This window comes from Erinaceus europaeus, chromosome 1 (assembly GCF_950295315.1).
Source record: "Erinaceus europaeus chromosome 1, mEriEur2.1, whole genome shotgun sequence".
Taxonomy (NCBI): Eukaryota; Metazoa; Chordata; class Mammalia; order Eulipotyphla; family Erinaceidae; genus Erinaceus; species Erinaceus europaeus.
Window position 1 is genome coordinate 182579953 of NC_080162.1, and position 18951 is coordinate 182598903.

At 36.6% G+C, this 18951-nt stretch overlaps 1 protein-coding gene across 12 annotated transcripts in view; it reads left to right on the forward strand.

Annotated features, from left to right (window-relative positions):
- The window catches only part of EYA1 (EYA transcriptional coactivator and phosphatase 1), a 375709-nt gene that overhangs the window by 243240 nt on the left and 113518 nt on the right, over nucleotides 1–18951 (forward strand). For all 12 annotated transcript variants that reach the window (XM_060200325.1, XM_060200354.1, XM_060200313.1 and 9 more), the window contains 2 exons: nucleotides 4440–4522; nucleotides 4911–5097. In XM_060200325.1, the coding sequence (XP_060056308.1) occupies nucleotides 4440–4522; nucleotides 4911–5097 (270 nt within the window). The remainder of the gene's footprint in view (nucleotides 1–4439; nucleotides 4523–4910; nucleotides 5098–18951) is intronic.

Consider the following 18951-nt stretch of genomic DNA (forward strand, 5'->3'; position numbering starts at 1 on the left):
TGGGATGTACTATTCAATGGAATAGTACCCAGCAATTAAAAAAGACACTACTTTGTATGTAGCATATGCACATGTGTGTATATAAAATCATACATATATGTATCAGTATATATCTATAGCTAAGACAGAGGTAGTAACTCAGGCTTAGAAAGAAAGAGGACAAGAGGGGAATTCAGAGGAGGTTTTTCTGATGAAGGGTATTTTTTTTCCCATATGTCCTTTTTTAAAAAATTTTATTTATAAAAAGGAAACACTGACAAAACCATAGGTTAAGAGGGGTACAACTCCACACAATTCTCACCTCCAGAACTCCATCCCCCATCCCCTCCCCTGATAGATTTCCTATTCTTTTAGCCCTCTGGGAGTATGGACCCAGGGTCATTGTGGGGTGCAGAAAGTGGAAGGTCTGGCTTTTGTAATTGCTTCCCCGCTGAACATGGGCAGTGACAGGTCGACCCATACTCCCAGCCTGTCTCTCTCTTTCCGTAGTGGAAAAGTTTTCTGGGGAATCGGAGCTCCAAGACATATTGGTGGGGCTGTCTGTCTAGGGAAGTCTGGTTGGCATCATGCTAGCATCTGGATGAAGGATTTCAAATCTTGCTAAATTATAAACTGATTACAAATGAGCCAGCACACATTTGGAGAAAGTCAAAGACTCAAAGAGTGACCCTTCTGAGTATATTGCATGTTGCATTTTTACTGTTACGCTAAAATGTTCTTTATTTTTTTTTTTACTGTTAGGCTAAAATGTTCATTTATATACTTTGGGGTTGAGGTTGCTGGGATGAGAACAAAAAAAAAAAAAAAAAAAAACTCCAAGAGACAAACAAAGCAACTCTTACCAAGGACACCCTCATTAAAAGACTTGAATTTCATCCCAAGAGCAACAGTGATCACTTAAGTCACCTTTTTCTACTAAGATTATGACTGGGGGCTCAGTGTCCATTCAGCTCCACCAGTCTTTGTGAACTGTTTTCTGGGTTTTTTTTTTTGGTAGATAATATTAATATCCACATTCTTATTCAAAACACTTTATCATAAAATTACGTATATGATGAATATTTATATAAGTTTTTATATATACACTATCAGTATTAATTGGAATGCAAATACATCAATGAATTTTATGTAAGTAAAGATAGAACCCTTTCTGACATTTTCATACTTTAAAAAATGCTTTTATACTGAATCATATGCCCATAATAGCCACTGTTTAAAAGAACAACAGAGTGGGTGGAGGCTAGAATATCATAATAGTTATGCAAAGAGATTCTCTTGCCTAAGGCTCCAAAGTCAGGTTCAATCCCCCTCCCCCCCACACACACCATAAGGAGCAGTGTTCTGGTTAAAAAAAAAAAGAACAACAAAAAAAAAAACTTCCAAGTTATCCTGTTGAGTCCTGTTAGGTCCCAGTTGATGTCTTAGTCATCTATTTATCAGTAGAAGCTTGTCTATTAAGGTTACAATGTCCACATTGGAATAAGTACCCTGATTATCTGCAATGGGTGTTGTAAGAACTTTGAATAATTGCTATTCCTGAAATGTACATTGAGAAAACCTCAAATATGCATCTTTGTGATAACCAAATTTGAAACTCTCAAGTATTTCTCCTTTTTAGTAAAAATAAAAATAATTGGTTTAGGTGCTTAGGGTTCATACATGCTTGATAAATAAGTAGGGAAAAAACTTTAAATATGCAAAGAAGTAAATTTATGTTTATTTAATTTTGGGAAGTCAAGAGAGGGGAGAGAGAAATAGTACAGGGGGAAATTTTTAAAATCTTTGCTATAACAACAACAGTTCACAACATTTGTATGGTACTGTAGTGTTTCTTCATTATGGCTTCTGAAACTTTATGTTATTCATCTGTTTAACAATAGTTGTACCCCTCTTATTCTATGGTTTTGTCAATGTCTCCTTTTTATTAAAAAAAAAAAAATCTAGTGAAAGGGCCAAATGAAATAGCACAGTGATTTATGCAAATGATTCTTTGGCTTGGGGCACCAGAGGCTTCAGATTCCCAGAATCACTATAAACTAGAGATGAGCAGTGCTCGCATAAGCAAGAAAGAAAAAAAAAGTTTGCAGGAGTTACTGTGCTGAATAATAAAGATATCTTACTGTTTTAAAAAGACAATAAAAAGGAACCCAATGAAGTGTTTGCAGATAATGAAACCACATATATGAATGATTAGGTAATCTGCCCAAAGTTCAAGTCGTTCATAAATGAGAAACTGACAACTCTGTTTTCTTAATTTTAAACCAGTACTTAAATGATGAGTAGCAAGTGGCTAGATGGGGTATACAACTACTTCATACCTGAACATTGTCCGTGAATGATTAGTTTAGCTGGAACACTTCCTCCATAAACTGCTAGCACAGTAATTGCTAATGCCACTCACTTGTTATTGTGATCTTTTTCTTAAAAAAAAAAAAGGCATGCTTTTTATTTGATTAATAGTAGTTTTCAAGACTGTATGATTACAAGGTATAGATCCACATAGCAGTCACCATCAAAGTTCCATGCCCTTTAAGTTTCAATTTTTATTTACAAAAGCAGTACAAATTTTGAATAGAAAAATATTGAATGCAGTTCATTTTCATAAATATTATTTAAACTCAGATTGAGCTCCTCCACAGATAACATTTGAGATTCCCATGTTTAAAAACAAAAAATATTTAGACTGAGGCTGGAAGAGTTGGTTCAGCAAGTAGAACAAATGATGCATTGTAGACTGGAGCCCCTCAGGTTCAATTCCAAATTGATTCCAACATTATGTGAGGCCGGAATCTTGCTGTGGTCTTTGTCTCTCACTCTCCTAAATAAGTATGTATATATATTTTTAAAGAGCACTGTCTGTTATCAGGAGTTTGACTTAAGGCAAAATTTATACTTTTAAAAGTATTTCAAATGTGAATCAACAAAAATGTTGTTTTAGTTTTCACTTTAACAGATGAGTATGAAAAAAAATTAGGTTGTTAAACATCATTATAAAACCATTTTTATCATCATTGTATTATTCTGTTTTGTTGAATAACATTACTGACTTGGCCTTGCTTTTAAAAGCAATGCTGAGGAACAACCTTACTAACTTATCTCTTTGTATGGATTCCTATTTCATGTTAAAGTAATTGACTGATTATAAAAATTTCTGGATTATATGGGATAACACATTTCTCAGTGACTGACTAAATAGCCCAATAGAAAGGTTACGTCTACTTGAATTACACAGTTTTACAGCATATATATATATTGCCTCCAGGGTTATCGCTGGGGCTCAGTGCCTGCACTATAAATCCACTGCTTCTGGAGGCCATTTTTTCCCTTTTGTTGCCGTTGTTGTCTATTGTTGTTGCTGTTAATATTATTGTCGTTGTTGTTGGATAGGACAGAGAGAGATTGAGAGAGGAGGGAAAGACAGAGAGGGGGAGAGAAAGACAGCTGCAGACCTGCTTCACCACCTGTGAAGCAACTCCCCTGCAGGTGGGAAATCAGGGTTTCAAACCGGGGTCCTTAAGCCCGTCCACGTTTACTTAACTCGCTGTACTACTGCCCGGCCCCCTGTAATTTTCAAACATTATCCAATACCCAGTGTTGTATTTTCAAAAATATGCACCAATCTGATCATCAGACTAGTATATTGTTCCTTTGCACAGTTAAACAAAATGAAGTAGTGTGCAAAGATTTTCTGTTATGTTTGAAATCTGCACAGTGCCTACAGTTGATTAAAGACATACAAGCATAATTTTTAAAAGATTTTTGTTTATTTATTAATGAGAAAGATAGGAGGAGAGCGAAAGAACCAGACATCACTCTGGTACATGTGCTGCTGGGATTGAAGTCAGGCCCTCATTTTGAGTGTCTAATGCCTTTATCCATTGTGCCACTTCCCAGACCACAAGATATGCAAATGGAATGCTGTTAGACAGCACCTGTAATGCATAAAACTCTTGATAATTTGATCTTTGTTTTATCAACTACTTCAAGTGCTGTCATTCATTCTGTATAGTGAAATAATTATCTTTTAACAGTGAACGATTATGACAAGTCAAATTCTGAAAGTATTAAGAGTTTCTGAGTTAGCAAGAACTTTGTAATCATCTAAAATGATTCTAACATTTTAAATTAATCATATTTGATAAGAATCATGGTGTGTTTTAAACATTCAAAACGAAAAACTCAGTATCTAATCTTTCTTTGATTTAACGTTTAATTTTGCCTATAGTTTGAATTACTTTTGTCCTCAGAAATTTAAACCCCTCTACTTTTACATCCTTGGTAATAATGGTAAAGCTAAAATTGTTCATCATTTTAAGATAACAGAGTTACTCATGTTTTTAAGATAAATCAAATGAATGCCAACTCAAAAAGAATAATTTCTTAGAGATGCATTATCCTACATAGCTGAGTCACCCTACTTTTTTGTTTGTTTGTTTTAGGTAGCAGTTTTACAACATCATCAGGATTATATACAGGAAATAATTCTCTCACAAATTCTTCTGGATTTAACAGTTCACAGCAGGTAATTTTAAAAGCCAACTTAACTTCTGAAAACTAGAATACCAAAGATGTTTTTTTTTTTTTTACATAACTAAATTTATGTTGGCTGCACAGTTTTCCTAAGTGTCTCCATTTTTTTTAATGTCTTTAGCAGTCTTACATAATGAGCTGGTAGGTTTCCAGATTGTTTTCTGTTTGCCTCATAGTGAATCATGCATTTCGAAATCTGCTAAGTGTCTCTTCTCTTGCATAAAATGTGTTTGCATTAAACAGTTCAGTCAGTGTGTATTTATCTACTTCTGTTAGTCTAAAGGCACAGAAACACGAACAGGTTTATTGATATACTTTGAAATGTAAGAACTAAATGACAGTTTTCTGATGAATTACTCTTATTTGATTTGACTTGGTAGGACTATCCATCTTATCCCAGCTTTGGCCAGGGGCAATACGCACAGTATTATAACAGCTCACCATATCCAGCACATTATATGACAAACAGCAATACCAGCCCAACCACACCATCCACCAATGCCACTTACCAGCTTCAAGAACCACCATCTGGCATCACGAGCCAAGCAGTTACAGATCCCACAGCAGGTAATTATATGCATTTTATTAGTCCCACAGGCTATAATTCTCATGATTTAAATGCATTTCTGTATAGTTATATATTCATACACTAGTTGCATAGCTTTGTTTGACACACTTGGGAAAGACCTAACTGTAAGTCAAACAGGGTAATTGTAACATTAACCCTACTTATTTGTGTTTTAAAAATCTTGTTTGATTCTACTTCGGGGGCAATTATGACCAAAGCTATTGTAAACATGTGTGTGCTGATTTGTTGTGTGGGTTTAAGTTTTCTGCTCATTTCAGTAAATACTTAAGACTGTAATTGGTGGGTTGAATGGTAAAACTTTGATTTTCTATGAAATTGGCCAATTGTCTTCCTAAATGGTTCTACCATGTAGTGTACCCACTAACAATGAATTAGTCTTCTGACCACTTTGCATCCTTATTAGTCAGTACTTTGATTTTTGGACATTCTGATTGGCTTATAGTAGTATCCAGTTGCCTTGGTTTCTATAGCAAAAGATAATGTTAGAAACTTTTCATGTGCTTATGTATTATGTACCATTTTTAAAAATATTTTATTCATTTATTTATGAGAAATGAGAGAGAAAGGGAGAGAGAAAGGGAGAGAGAGAGAGAGAGAACCAGACATCACTTTGGTACATGTGCAGCCGGGGACTGAACTCGGGACCTCACACTTGAGAGTCCAACTCCCCATCCAGTGCGCCACCTCCCAGACCACAACTTATCTACCACTTTTTAATCTTCTTCCACAAGGTATCTTTTATCTTTAGCTCACTTTTTTATAGGTCATCTTTTGAAATACTTCATTAGTGACTGTAATACTGGCTTACAAAATACCATAGAGTTTCACACTGCATCCACTGCCAAAATTCAGTACCTCCCTTTTGATAAACACCATACTTCTCACAAAGCTTAAGAAACAGTTCTTAGATATTTTTCTTTGATGGGGTGGGGGATGCCTGGCTGTTCTAGCACTGTTGGTTGTAGATCCTCTTTTCTGTACTGAATGCCTTTATTCCTTTGTCAAAGACTCGCCAACTAGATGGCGTGCATCTATTTCTGGCTGCTATTGTATTGGTAGCGCGTCTTGATTACAGCACTTTTATGTTAAATCTTAGAATAGCATTAGTTCACCCTCTGACTCTGTTTTTCAATATTGCATTGGGTACTCTGGGACTCCAGCAGTTCCCCATTAACTTAGAATCAGTTTGTCATATCAACAAATAATCTCTCAAGTTTTTACTGATAATGGAGTTTATCTATAGATAGGGGCTAGACAGTGGAGCATCTAGTAGAGCACAAAAGTTACCATGTGTGAGGTCTCAGGTTCAGGTCTACTGTCTTCACCTGCACTGGGAGGGGGCAGGGAACCTCATGAGTGATGAGACAGTAATGCAGGTGTATCCCTCCTTCCCTCTCTTTCTCTGTTGTTACCAAAAACTAAAGAAAACTAGGAGTAAGGGGGAGGGCACTGAGAGTAGTGGATTCCTTGTGGAGGCACTGAGCACCAACGAAGCTCTGGTGATCAAAAAAAAGAAAGCAAGAAATCCATAGATCAAGTTGGAAAAAACTAGCATCTTGCAATACTCTATCTTCCTATGTATGTAATATTTTAGTTTGAGATTTATCTTACTTTGATGCTAATGTGAATGGTTCTGTGCTTTTAATGTACAATTCTGTTGTTCTTTGCTATTATAAATGAAGGCAATGAGTATTTGTATACTCTTGTATCCTTAACCTCACTGTAATAAATTAACAGTCCTGGGGGACTTGTCATCTGTCTTAAAACACAATTTAATATATTTTTCCCATTGGCTGCTTTTTTTAAAATCTTGTTGAATTTACTAAGAATTTCATTATATTCCCAAATATGAGTAGTGATAAACCCTCTTTTACTTTGATCTGAGGAGGATCCATCTAGTCTCTTAGTATTGAACATTCTGTGCTTGTAAATTCTCAGTAGATGTTCCTTGTCAGCTGAGAAAGATTCACTTTATTCTCTTGACTGATAGAGCTTGTGTGATGGATGGGTATTGTATCAAAAGTTGACTTTTGGGGGGGGGGGTCTGTTGATGGAATCACACATCTTTACCCTGTTGCTGCACCAGTTTTTCATACCTGACTGAATAAATACGTTCACTTGACCTTGATAGATAATTCTTTTTCTGTATTACTGGGTTCACTTTCATTAGCATTTTGTTAGGGATCTTTGTATCTATGTTCATGAGCTACATTGATCTATAGTTTTCATTTTATTAACATCTTTTTTTTTTGTATTAGAGAGTATGGGTCTTAATAGACTAGTAGGAAATGTTTTGTCTGGCTGGGTGGTGGCACACCTGGTTGACTACAATGGGCAAGGGCCCAGGTTCAAGCCCCTGGTTCTCAACTACAGAGGGAAAGCTTCACAACTGGTGGCACAGGGCTACAGGTGTCTCTCAGTCTTTCTCCCTCTCTATTATCACCTTCCCTCTCAGTTTCTGGCTGTCTCTATCCAATAAATAAATAAAGATAATAAAAAAACTTTAAAAGACGGAAACGTTTTGTCTGCTATTGACCAGTTTCTAAAGTAGCTTGTAGAGAGAACTGGCTTCATTGGTTTCCAAATACTCAAAAGAACTCAGTGGTGTGGTCCAGGAGGTGGGGCAGTGATAAAGCTTTGGACTCTCAAGCATGAGGTCCCCAGTTTGGTCCCCGGCAGCACATGTGCCAGCGTGATGTCTGGTCCTTTCTCTCTCCTCCTATCTTTCTTGTAAATAAATAAAATCTTTAAAAAAAAAAAAAAAGAACTCAGTGATGAACCCTTCTAGACCTAGTGCTTTCTGTTTTGGAAGGTTATTCATTACTGATTCAATTTCTTGATCTGGGTCTGGTCAGATTTTCTAACACAATCTCTTCAAATTATCTGTTTTCCCTTGTGTGAATTTTAGGAGATTACCTTCCAAGAAATGGTCCAGATCATCTAGTTTATAGATTGTGTGCATAGTGTTACTAGTAATATCTTTTTTAAAAAAAAACTTTTATTTATTTTATTTGATAGAACAGAGAGAATTTTTAGGGGAAGTGGGGATAGAGAGTGAGAGATACAGCGAGACACCTACAACACTGCTTCAGCACTTGTGAAGCTTTCCCCTTAACTTTTAAATTTCCCTGGAATTACTAGTGATAGTCTCTCTTTCATTTCCAACATTAGTAGTCTGTGTCTCCTTTTGTTTTTATTAGTATTGATCTTAAAAAATATCTAGCTCTTAGGGTGGGGAGATAGTAAAATGATTATGCAGTCTTCCAAGCTGAGGCTCCGAAGTACCAAATTCAATTTTCAAAACCACCATAAACCAGAACTGAGCTAGTGCTTGGTCTCTGTCTCTAACTTTATCTCTGTATCTCTCTAATTAAAATAAAGCAAATAAAATATATTTCAAAAAAATCTAGCTTTTGGTTTTCATTGATGTTCTCTATTGACCTCTTGTTTTGTATTTTCATAACTTCTCTAATTTTTATTATCCCCTCAGTTTTAATTTAACTTGCTGATGACTTGAAGCTGAAATTATTGATAGCAAGTTATTTATTCTCATATGTTTGTTCATTGCTGTAAAATTCCCTCTAAACACTGCTTTTGTTGTACTACTCAAAATTTAATCTTTCCACCTGCAAGGGGGTAGCTTTGTGAGTGGTGAAGCAGACCATCAGATGTCTGTCTCCTTATCTCTCCCTCCACTGTGAATTTCTCTCTATCCTAATTAAAAAAGGGAAGAAATAATTGTATTCATCTTAATTTGCTGCACAAGATTTTTTACTTTCATTATCATTGAAAATATTTACATAAATTTGTAGCAGCATGGTTCCATGCTGTATTTAACTCATCACACTCACACTCAAAGTTTCAGTTCCATTCACCAATTTATTATGAACTTCAGTTTTAAATTATAGCTTTTAAAAGAAGAACAATTATTTTTTTTCTTAATTTCTCTTTAAAAACAGTGTTCGTCTATATTTAAAACTATAGAGGTAAGAACGGTGTTTTCTCATTGTACTACTGTCCAAACTCGTACAATATCATCTCATAGCCACTGAAATGTAAAGAGTATGTTATGTCCCTCATTTAAACTCTAAATACTTAAAGCATATTACTACTAACGTAACTGAACACAATTTTCTTTCCCTTTTTTCAGATAGGATGAGACAGAGACAGAGGGAGAGAGGGAAAGATAAGGCAGCACACTGACCTTCCTCCAGTGTGATGAGAGCTGGGCTCACTAGGTTGTGCACAGGGCAAGTCAGTGCACTACCCAAGTGAACTGTTCTGAGCACATTTTTTAATAGAGTTCTGGGGGGAAAAAAAAAACAGTTGAAAGTAATTATCAGGAAGGAATCCCCTGTCTGTCTGTAGCTGAGGTCTCCTGAATGCATGATTTCACCACTGCAGAATCTTCTACATTCAGATGAGTAGATAGAGGAAGAGACATCCATGCACCTCCCATATTGTACCAGGTTTGAACTTTGGCCTCACATATGGCAAGGCATATGCCCTACACAGTGAGCTATTTCTTTAGACCTGTGAAGATATTTTTTTCATTTTTTGCTAAAGATCATTTATTCTTAAAAAAATGTATACAATCAAAATATGATTACTTGTTTGCAGTGTAGTTACTGTACTGTTTTAATAGTTTGTCTTGAAAACATGTATCTTGCCTAAAATTTCATAATCTTATGTAAAATATCTCATAATAACTATGTCATAATACATAGTGAAAATGTAATCATAGGGTTTGTAACTTTACATTCATTTTCACCTACAGTCATATACCATGAGCTAGGTCCTATTTGTCTCCACTTTACAGATAAGCAAAATAAAGTGTAGCACTCTCAAGGGATGGGTAAATGTTAGATATTACTAAGTTAATCAGGCACCTAGAGGCCAAATCTTATGAGAGCTATTCAACTACAATGCTATAAGTTTTAGTAAGACAAAGCAATCTAAGAGAGCAAAAAATAGCAAATGATACAACATTTAGGTTAAAAGGAACAAAAGTTAGTTATTACCAAGAATTAACTTTAGTATGGATGCCGTCAAAAAGTTAATTTTTCAAAGGAGTTGTTCATGTGAATGTCTACCAAAAGCTTGATGTGTAAATCTACCTTTTCATGTGTGAATGCATGCAGACAATTTACTGGTTAAGGTGATGTACAGGAGTCTTACCAATATTAAGTTTCAAGTGACAGAGGAAAAATCAGTGTAAGAGGGAACTCAATATGCATGGGAAACCATTTGTTCCCTCTGCTTCTTTGATCCTTGCCAAGGCACAGGAAAGTAGAGCAAAGCGCCTGAAAAAAAAAAAAAAAACCCAGGAACATTCTTGTGCAAAGTTGCAGGAGATGTCTGGGCTCTCACAGGAATTCAGTGGAAAAAGATGAAAAACTAAACTACCCGCTGCGGTCTGTTCTGTCAGTGCAGGACACTTGGGCCACATCTGAATCACCGAACATCCCTTTGTCTGCTCACAGTTGAACTGAGCCTGAAGTTTCCTATAGCACAGGGCCTGATGCCACTTTTTTGCCTAGTGAGTGGTTTTTGAATGTTGTTTCTTTTTTTCTTTTTAGCCATACTTACTCATTTTCACATATGCCTTGTGTACTTTTGAGCAACTTGCAATTTGTTCAGTTCAAAAATAAACTATTTCACTCAAACTGTTTTAACTCACATTTTGGAAACATTTGTTAGTAAAACAAATATTTGCGTCTAAAATAGCAAGGCTATTAAGATGTGAGAAAACAAAACAGATGTTTATTTTGGGTTGTTGGGTTTATTTGTCTCAATGGCATTTGTTTACTTTTTTTCCCCTTTTTTTCTACACCAAAGAATATATAGTGTCAACCTTAATAAGATTATAAAATTCGTGGAAATAAAGTTTGCTCTCTGTTTTATATACCTAGGAATCTAGTAAAATGAGTTTCCTTACCTTTGAATTTTGGACTGTTTCCAAGAAGTTAAGAACTCAGTATTTCAGCATCTACCCATTTTGTACACTATTACAAGTTTCACTAATATTTTTTTTAAGTTCAGTTGGCTACAGGTCAAAATGCTGTGTCGAATCCATATTAGTACATCAGTGTTCTAATTTATATTTCTTATATTTATACATATGACTTCAGTATAGTTTCTAAAATAAACTAAGATTGAGTTGATTAAATTAGTTTACAAATATTATTTTGACATAGCACAGCTATTTACTATTTTATCTTCCTTTGTAGCTAACTTACTGTTTCTGTACAATCCTAAATGTTCTCAAGCACCAAAACAGAGTCAAAAGTTCTACTAAATTTAAAGTGTATTAACATTTACGCAGTACATTTTTTTGTTTGATTTTATTAGCAAAATGACATACCAAGTGATCTGTTTTAGCCATCTTTCCATCTCAGTTAATTGGTATTTGATGGTTTAGTAAATGGTAGGTAATATTGATGGGTTGTGGCTACCAAGTTTACTCCTAATTTTATTTTGATAGCTAAAATTAAAAAGTAAGATTAGTGAATATTTAAATTGACTGAATATAACACATGAAGATAGGACAAAATTATATAGTTTCAAAGAGGATTACAAAGAGTAAAATATCCTTCTTTTGCTCTGCTCTTTGATTCATTTCAGTAGACCCTATTGTGATACAGTTCCAGGGACCTACTTGGTTTATACAAACAACACATACCACCTACCCTAGTCACCCCCCCAACGTTTAATGTTGTATACTTAGTTTCCTCTTCTTTCTTTCCTTCTTTCTTTCTTTCTTTCTCTTCCTTCCTTCCTTCCTTCCTTTCTTCCTTTCTTTCTCTTTTTTTTTGTAAAGATGCTAGAGTGGTATACAAACAGTTCTGCCTACCCCCTTTTTAAAACTCTTCTTTATTCTGAGCACTGGTCATGCATAAACTTAGTTTACTCCCACCCAGCTCCATGAGACAGACAGCACTGTCATTACCCCTATTTCACAGGCAGAGGATTGCGAATCTTGGAATCTTGGCTTCAAATTTGAGGTCTTAATTAGGAAAACGTGCTGCTTCTCAAAGCCACTGTATCAGAAGTTTGAAATGAGCAGAAGCATTAAACATTTAATTCACGTATTCATTTTCTTTTACCATTCATAGCACACAGCAGTGGCATATTTGTGGTATTTGCATAAAAAAGGGATTCCTATAATTATGCATTAAATGAGCTCTATTTTCTTATGATTAATATTTTCTGAAATGACAGGAAGAGGTCAGAAACAAATATAAGGTTATTTTATAGTATAGAAATCATGGAATAATGAGATCAGTTCCTTAGTTGGATAATGCAATGGCCCCATCATGCCCACTTTTTTTTTTTGATTTCCTGAATCCTTTCTTTTTTTCCCTCCTATTGTAGCCGTTGTTTTTTATTATCGTTGTTGTTGTTATTGATGTCATTGTTGTTGGATAGGACAGAGAGAAATAGAGAGAGGAGGGGGAGAGAAAGACACCTGCAGACCTGCTTCAGGGCCTGTGAAGCGACTCCTCTGCAGGTGGGGAGCCTGAATCTTTTCTAACCTTACTCTTCTCTTTAATAATTCCCTGTCATGAGTCTGTTTAGGGAACCACTTCCCCAATATCCTTTTAACATCTACCTCTTCTTACTGAAGGACCTCATTCTCTAACTGGCCAGCTTTTTTTTTTTTCCTCTTTTCCTTTTTGCTTTTCCTACTTACTAGCTCCTTAAGGTTGATGAGTGTTGAATGTAGGGATAAAGATAAATTGCATTAGAGAAAAAGAAAACCATACCTCCTTTTTATTTTCACTTTACTGGGGGAAATAATAATTTACAATATACTACTGGCCAGTTGTGTACATTTTCTTGTCCCCTAGAAAAGTGTCTGCATGCCACTCCTACAACCAGTTGACAACTTCCTCATCCTTGGTGCACTGGATCTCCAACACCTGTCAGTCTCCTCCTGTCTCTCTACTCTTTAGAATTTTTTAATTTGTTGGGGTAGACCTTACCTACTTAAAATTTCATCCAGTATTTCCCCTTTTTTTGTTTCGTCAGTCCCACCTCTGTGAAGCCATCCGGAAGCCATATTTTTTAAGGTCAAAGGGGAGGCATTTTAATTCAGCACAAGCAACTTTGTAACTGTTCACACTCACTTTGTATGTTCATATAATATCTTCAGAAACTTCATCTGCTGCCTCTTCATAAAATTAAGATTGCTAGATTTATTTTAAGACAAATTTTTATTTGAGCAGTTTTATATTTTACTTTGTACATGTGCACTATTCATCTATATTGCTGGTGCATTTGATCATCATGGCTAGTTTTGGTAATCCTGTCTTACATTGTTCCTGTAAGAAAACAGCTTCTGGAGCTCCAATTCCCTAGAACCCCACCCACTAGGGAAAGAGAGAGACAGGCTGAGAGTATGGATCCACCTGTCAACACCCATGTTCAGTGGGGAAGCAATTACAGAAGCCAGACCTTCCATCTTCTGCATCCCACAATGACCTTGGGTCCATATTCCCAGAGGTTTAAAGAATAGGAAAGCTTATCAGTGGAGGGGTTGGTATACGGAGGTCTGGTGGTGGGAACTATGCGAAGCTGTACCCCTCTTGTCCTATGGTTTTTTTCAATGTGTCCTTTTTTATAAATAAAACATTTTTTAAAAAAAGAATAGGAAAGCTATCAGTGGAGGGGATGGGATACAGAGTTCTGGTGGTGGGAATTGTGCGAAGCTGTACCCCTCTTGCCCTATGGTTAACTGGGTTCCAACATTTGTGCATCCCTCCCCTCACTGGGATTATCTGTGACCTTCTTGAGTATCATACTGTCTTAGAATACAGTTGAAAAAAGCTGGAATGGTCTCTAGGGATTTGGAGTTAAACTCTCTGGATTTGAATCTTGGTTCTATTATTTGCACTGAGTTCTTCTTCATAACAGTTTTCCATGAGATAGGGATAATACTTATTTTATATAGAGGTTGAATGTAAGATAAATTATGTATATAAGTGGTCAGCAAACTGATAGCCATATGCTAGGTCTTCAAATGTTGTGTCTTCCTCTTATGCTGTCAGTAGTCATTTATCAATGCCATGCTATGTGCCAAGTACTATGCTTGGATCTGGGGATATAAAGGTGACAAGAAACATAGAGTCTGGTCTCAGGAAACCAGTATGTTATAGCCGCTTTAAGAGTATTACTGTGGTGTGCTTTGTTTGTTTCAGAGACAGACGTCCTCAAAATGTGGCTCACCAGTTTCCTTCATACAGAATGACTTGGGCAGGGGCTGAGGGGGGTAAAGGGTTCCTGTGGAGGAAAGGTGGGAGGGAGTTAAGCCAGAGGTTAAAGCATGTGATACAAATGAAAGTAATTTCTATCAGTTTGTCTAAGATTTTTAGATCTCTGGAAAGTGGATAATGACTGTATTTCATGGGGTAAATGATAAAGCTCTTCAATTACAGTTTTTTCAGAAAAGTCATGACATATTTTTGCATTAAAAAAATACCTCTTGACTTTTCTGATAACCCAGTAGTTAACTAGATCTTTATAGAAGAGTGAATATACCTGGGCGACCTCAGTAGTGATTGTGTAAAGGGAAGGCAGTAGTAATAGTGTTCCGGCAGAGAAGTCGTACAGTTCTTTCATATTAGAACTTGTTGACCTCTATAATATAATGTAACTTGTCAAGGCCTTTCTGAAGGTTTTGGGTTGTTTGTACTAAGTTAGAAAAATACCACTTAAAAACTCCCAGTATAACAACGGAGGTCAACTCTGGCGGCATGACAGTCTTTACTTTTCTTTCTTTTTATTAGTGATTTAATGATGAATGACAAGATTGTGGGATAAGGGCTACGATTCCATGAAATTCTCACCACCAGAGTTCCATACCCCATCCCTTCCATTGCAAGGTCCCTATTCGTTATCCCTCTAGGATTATGGACCAAAGATATGGGGAGCAGAAGGTGGAAGATCTGGCTTCTGTAATTGCTTCTCCATTGGACATGGGTGTTAACAGGTTGATCCATACCCCCAGTCTGTTTCTGTCTTTCCCTAGTGGGGTAGGGCACTGGGGAGGTGGAGTTCCAGGACATATTGGTGAGGTCATCTGCCCAGGGAAGTCAGGTTGACATCATGGTAGCATCTGCAGATTGGTGGCTGGAAAACATTAACATATAAATCAGAACAAGTTGTTTGATAATCAGGAACCTAAAGGTAAGAGTATACCAGCTAATATTTGGGGTCTTCATGTTGGAAGGAGTTAGGAAGTCTATTTTAGATATATTCCAAGGGGTTCATAACTTTACTAATTTTTGCCTGAGCCTGACAGCTAACATGCAGGTGGGCCAAGAGTACTCTCTGGGAAGATGGTGTCTGAGTTGAGAATAGGACTATAAAGCTTGATCAAGGCAAAAAGAAGCTCTCCCAAATAGGGGAAAAATATGTAAATACTGTTAACCATAAACCCCATTGATCTGGCTGGCCTAGGGCCCATGTCTATTTCTATTTAGCACAGTAGCCTGTGTAACCTCTGTATCCCTGTCAGTCTGAGCTTGCATTCCATGGTCATATCTAGGATCATTCTAGGCTGCACTCATTTCCAGAACCAGTCTTCCTCGAGTGGCAGAGTATGTTGACCCAGCCTCCTTCTGGAGAGTGGGGCAGTTTCTACCACTGTTGTTCTACTTTGAGGGCAAAGTAGAAGCCCACAAGAGGGGTATAAAGAAGGATCTGTTAGAGATCTAGGCCCATCAAATCTGTGTGGGAATCCCAGGATTCTCTGGCTAGGGCCCCAGATGATGGGGTGGCCTGGTAATGACCAAAGGGGTCATTATTAAAGTGTGCTGGTCTCTTGCCTTTGTCCAGCTTTTGTAGTCCTTACTTTATCTGACAGAGTTAGACTAGTGATTGAAGGAAGTGAAATAGGAATGAGCATCTGTGTCGAAGTAGAAAATATCTGATTAGGTTAACTATGATACTGTTTTTAGGAAAATCTGAAGGTTCTGTCACCTATTACTTTGTATGTCCTCATGGATCTCAAGGAATTATCATGGACCCTCCCTTAGGATTGTGGACTCCGTAGGAATCTTCTGTAGTCAGACTCTTAATTTTCATAGGAGAATGTGATTTCTGTCCCAAGCACATCTAACTAAATAAAGTTCATGGGTCTCTTCCACTCAACCCAACAACCAAGAATAGCTCCACTCCAAGTAACTCATTAGAATAACCTCTTACAACAGTGCTTCTTAAGCTTCTAGCAGCTTCCAGGAAGATAAACAGTGACCCCATTCTTTTAGATATTTTTCAGTTCTACCCTTAAAATAAGCAAAAGGCCCAAACTCTTACACTTTACTCTTAAGAACAAGTCAGTGATAATCAGATGTTGAATTAAGAATCTTGTGGAAATGATTGTTTTATTTACCATGTGTTTTTTTTTTTCTTGGCATCACACAGTATTCTCTCATTGAGTGTTTTTTTGAGATTTTTTTCTTCTAGTCTATGTAGTAAAAGAATGGATATTTCTGTCAAAAATTAGTTTTTGCATCCTAGACACCTTATGATTACTTTGTCTGCATTGGCTACAGGCCTTAGAGCAAGCATACACCCTCTCCGCTGACATTATCTGACATTTTCCACTCCCACTTTTCTTCAAATCTATTAATTTTTTAAAATGTTGCTATGTAGTCATAGTATCTTTGTGTGGTGGGTTGTCTTAAACATTTTTGTAAGAAAAAAATCTATCCAAAAAATTAAAATGAAGAATTCAGTGATTTACTCAGCAAGAATAAAGGCCAGCTTCTTTTGTAAGCACAGATATTTGGGCTGATAGGTGTAGAAAAAAACTTCAAGAATCTCTTTGTTTCCCAAGGCTATGGACTGCTGTCTTTCCTTCTCTTAAACTGCTAAACCTGCTCTCCCAAATTAAATTTTCTTTGTTTCAGTTCAGCTAATTGGGACTATGAAAAAGTTACCAATCAGAAAAATGTCTCTCAAATGTAAGAATTGACCTTCTCTACCACTGACATTTCTTTCAACTTCTGCAATTTACATTCCATCCCTGACTGCATTTTAAATGTCCTCCTTTTAAGCTTTCTAAGATCTCATAGGTTTCCATGGATTCTCTTTCCCTTTTTACACTTAGAGTTTTCCCTGGAGTGTCTGCTTCAGTCCATGTGATCATCTCACTGTCTCCCTTGACTCAGCTTTGATATGATAAAGGTTATTGAGAGTGCATTTCTCTTGAGATTTACTCCTTAATCACAACATCAAGTTCCACCACATTGTTGCCTAGTTGAAGGAAAAACAGAAAGCAAGGTGATGTCTACAGCTGCATTTAAATGAGCACTCCATTCTGCTAGCTACTCATTGAGAATATTTCTTACTTACAAAGAACTCTTGGGTTCTGTGGCAATGCAAGGAAAAGGATTAGTCACTGTTTTCAATCTACATTTTTTTATATTAACTGTCAAATCATGTAAAAGTTGAATCTTTTTAAAATATATGAATGCAGTGAATGCAGGAACAGAGAGAGAGGTCTTATGTAAAGTGTTTGATGAAAAAAAAAATAACAAAGGAGAGTTAATTTACCCCTAGCAATGAAAGATGCAATTGAATAAGGCACAGAAGCTAGGCAATGGGAATTTATTGAAGACTAGAGGATTGGATTCAGTGACAGCTTGTCGCTCCCGCCAGAACAGATTAAAACTAGATTTAAATTTCACTAAAAAAAGAAAAGATTTTTTTGGTTTTGTTTTTGAGATGATCATTGGCTTTTATGTTCTTTACAAAAAAAGAGTTTAAAGAGGTAATTTGGAAGAACTTATTTCACAGAACAATATAATAGAAGCATGCATAAAATAGCCAGAGCATACATCATCTTATATTCATAATGATGCTCTTCTCTTCAGTTGAACATGCATGACAGCTAACCTGCATGTTAGCTGTCAGGCTCAAGCAAAAATTAGTCATGGGCCCCTTGGAATATAGCCAAAATACACTTTGGAGCTCCTGGCAACATGAAGACCCCAAATTTTACCTGGTTTATCCTGTTGAGGAAAGCTAGTATCCATACAATTACATGAATGACATTAATAAGCATTTTCTGGAATAGAGGTAGATGCTAGTGACTGAACTTTTAGGTTACACTACCCACTGTGATAAAATGTGAACTACTCTGTTTTGTTTGCCAATTAGAGAGGATGTAGAGAGAGAACAAACTAAAAGACCCAACCCCTCCTCATATGGGTTATTTTACCAGCAATGAAAGGAATGGTGACATTTCTGAAGTTAGGTTCAGAAATTCATGCAGCTTAGACTTGACCAAGGCAATTCCTCTTATCTTTCCCCAAAGCTCTAAGAAAAGGAAGAATCCAGACTTCCCCCAGGCAGATGCCAGCAGAGGATTCACCACTTGTCATTGTTGTCCTTGTCATTAAGTGATAACTTTTAGTTCAGAAGTGATGTTCTCCCTGATGGAAGTCAAATCTGGTCAGGTGTATGAGACAGGAACAGACAGTGAGGTGGGAAGCTTGCAGCAAGCAGGCCAGGGCTTAGGTCCAGGCCTTGTGCTTGCTAGTTGGTGCTCCTTAATTTTGACTAGTTTGACTAGTGAAACACACACACACACACACACACACACACACACACACACACACACACACACACACACACCAAGGTACTTTTCTGCCACTCATGATAGAGTTAAGGTGGGCAAACTATTGCACAATGATCTAGCATGATAAAATTTTAGCAGAAACCAAGAAAATATGAAAAAGGTACTTGAATATCTTGCAAAGTATGTTCTGAGAGTAGAGAAGAATGTTCTGGAAGTACTACTGTCCTTGGCGATTCAGTGAATG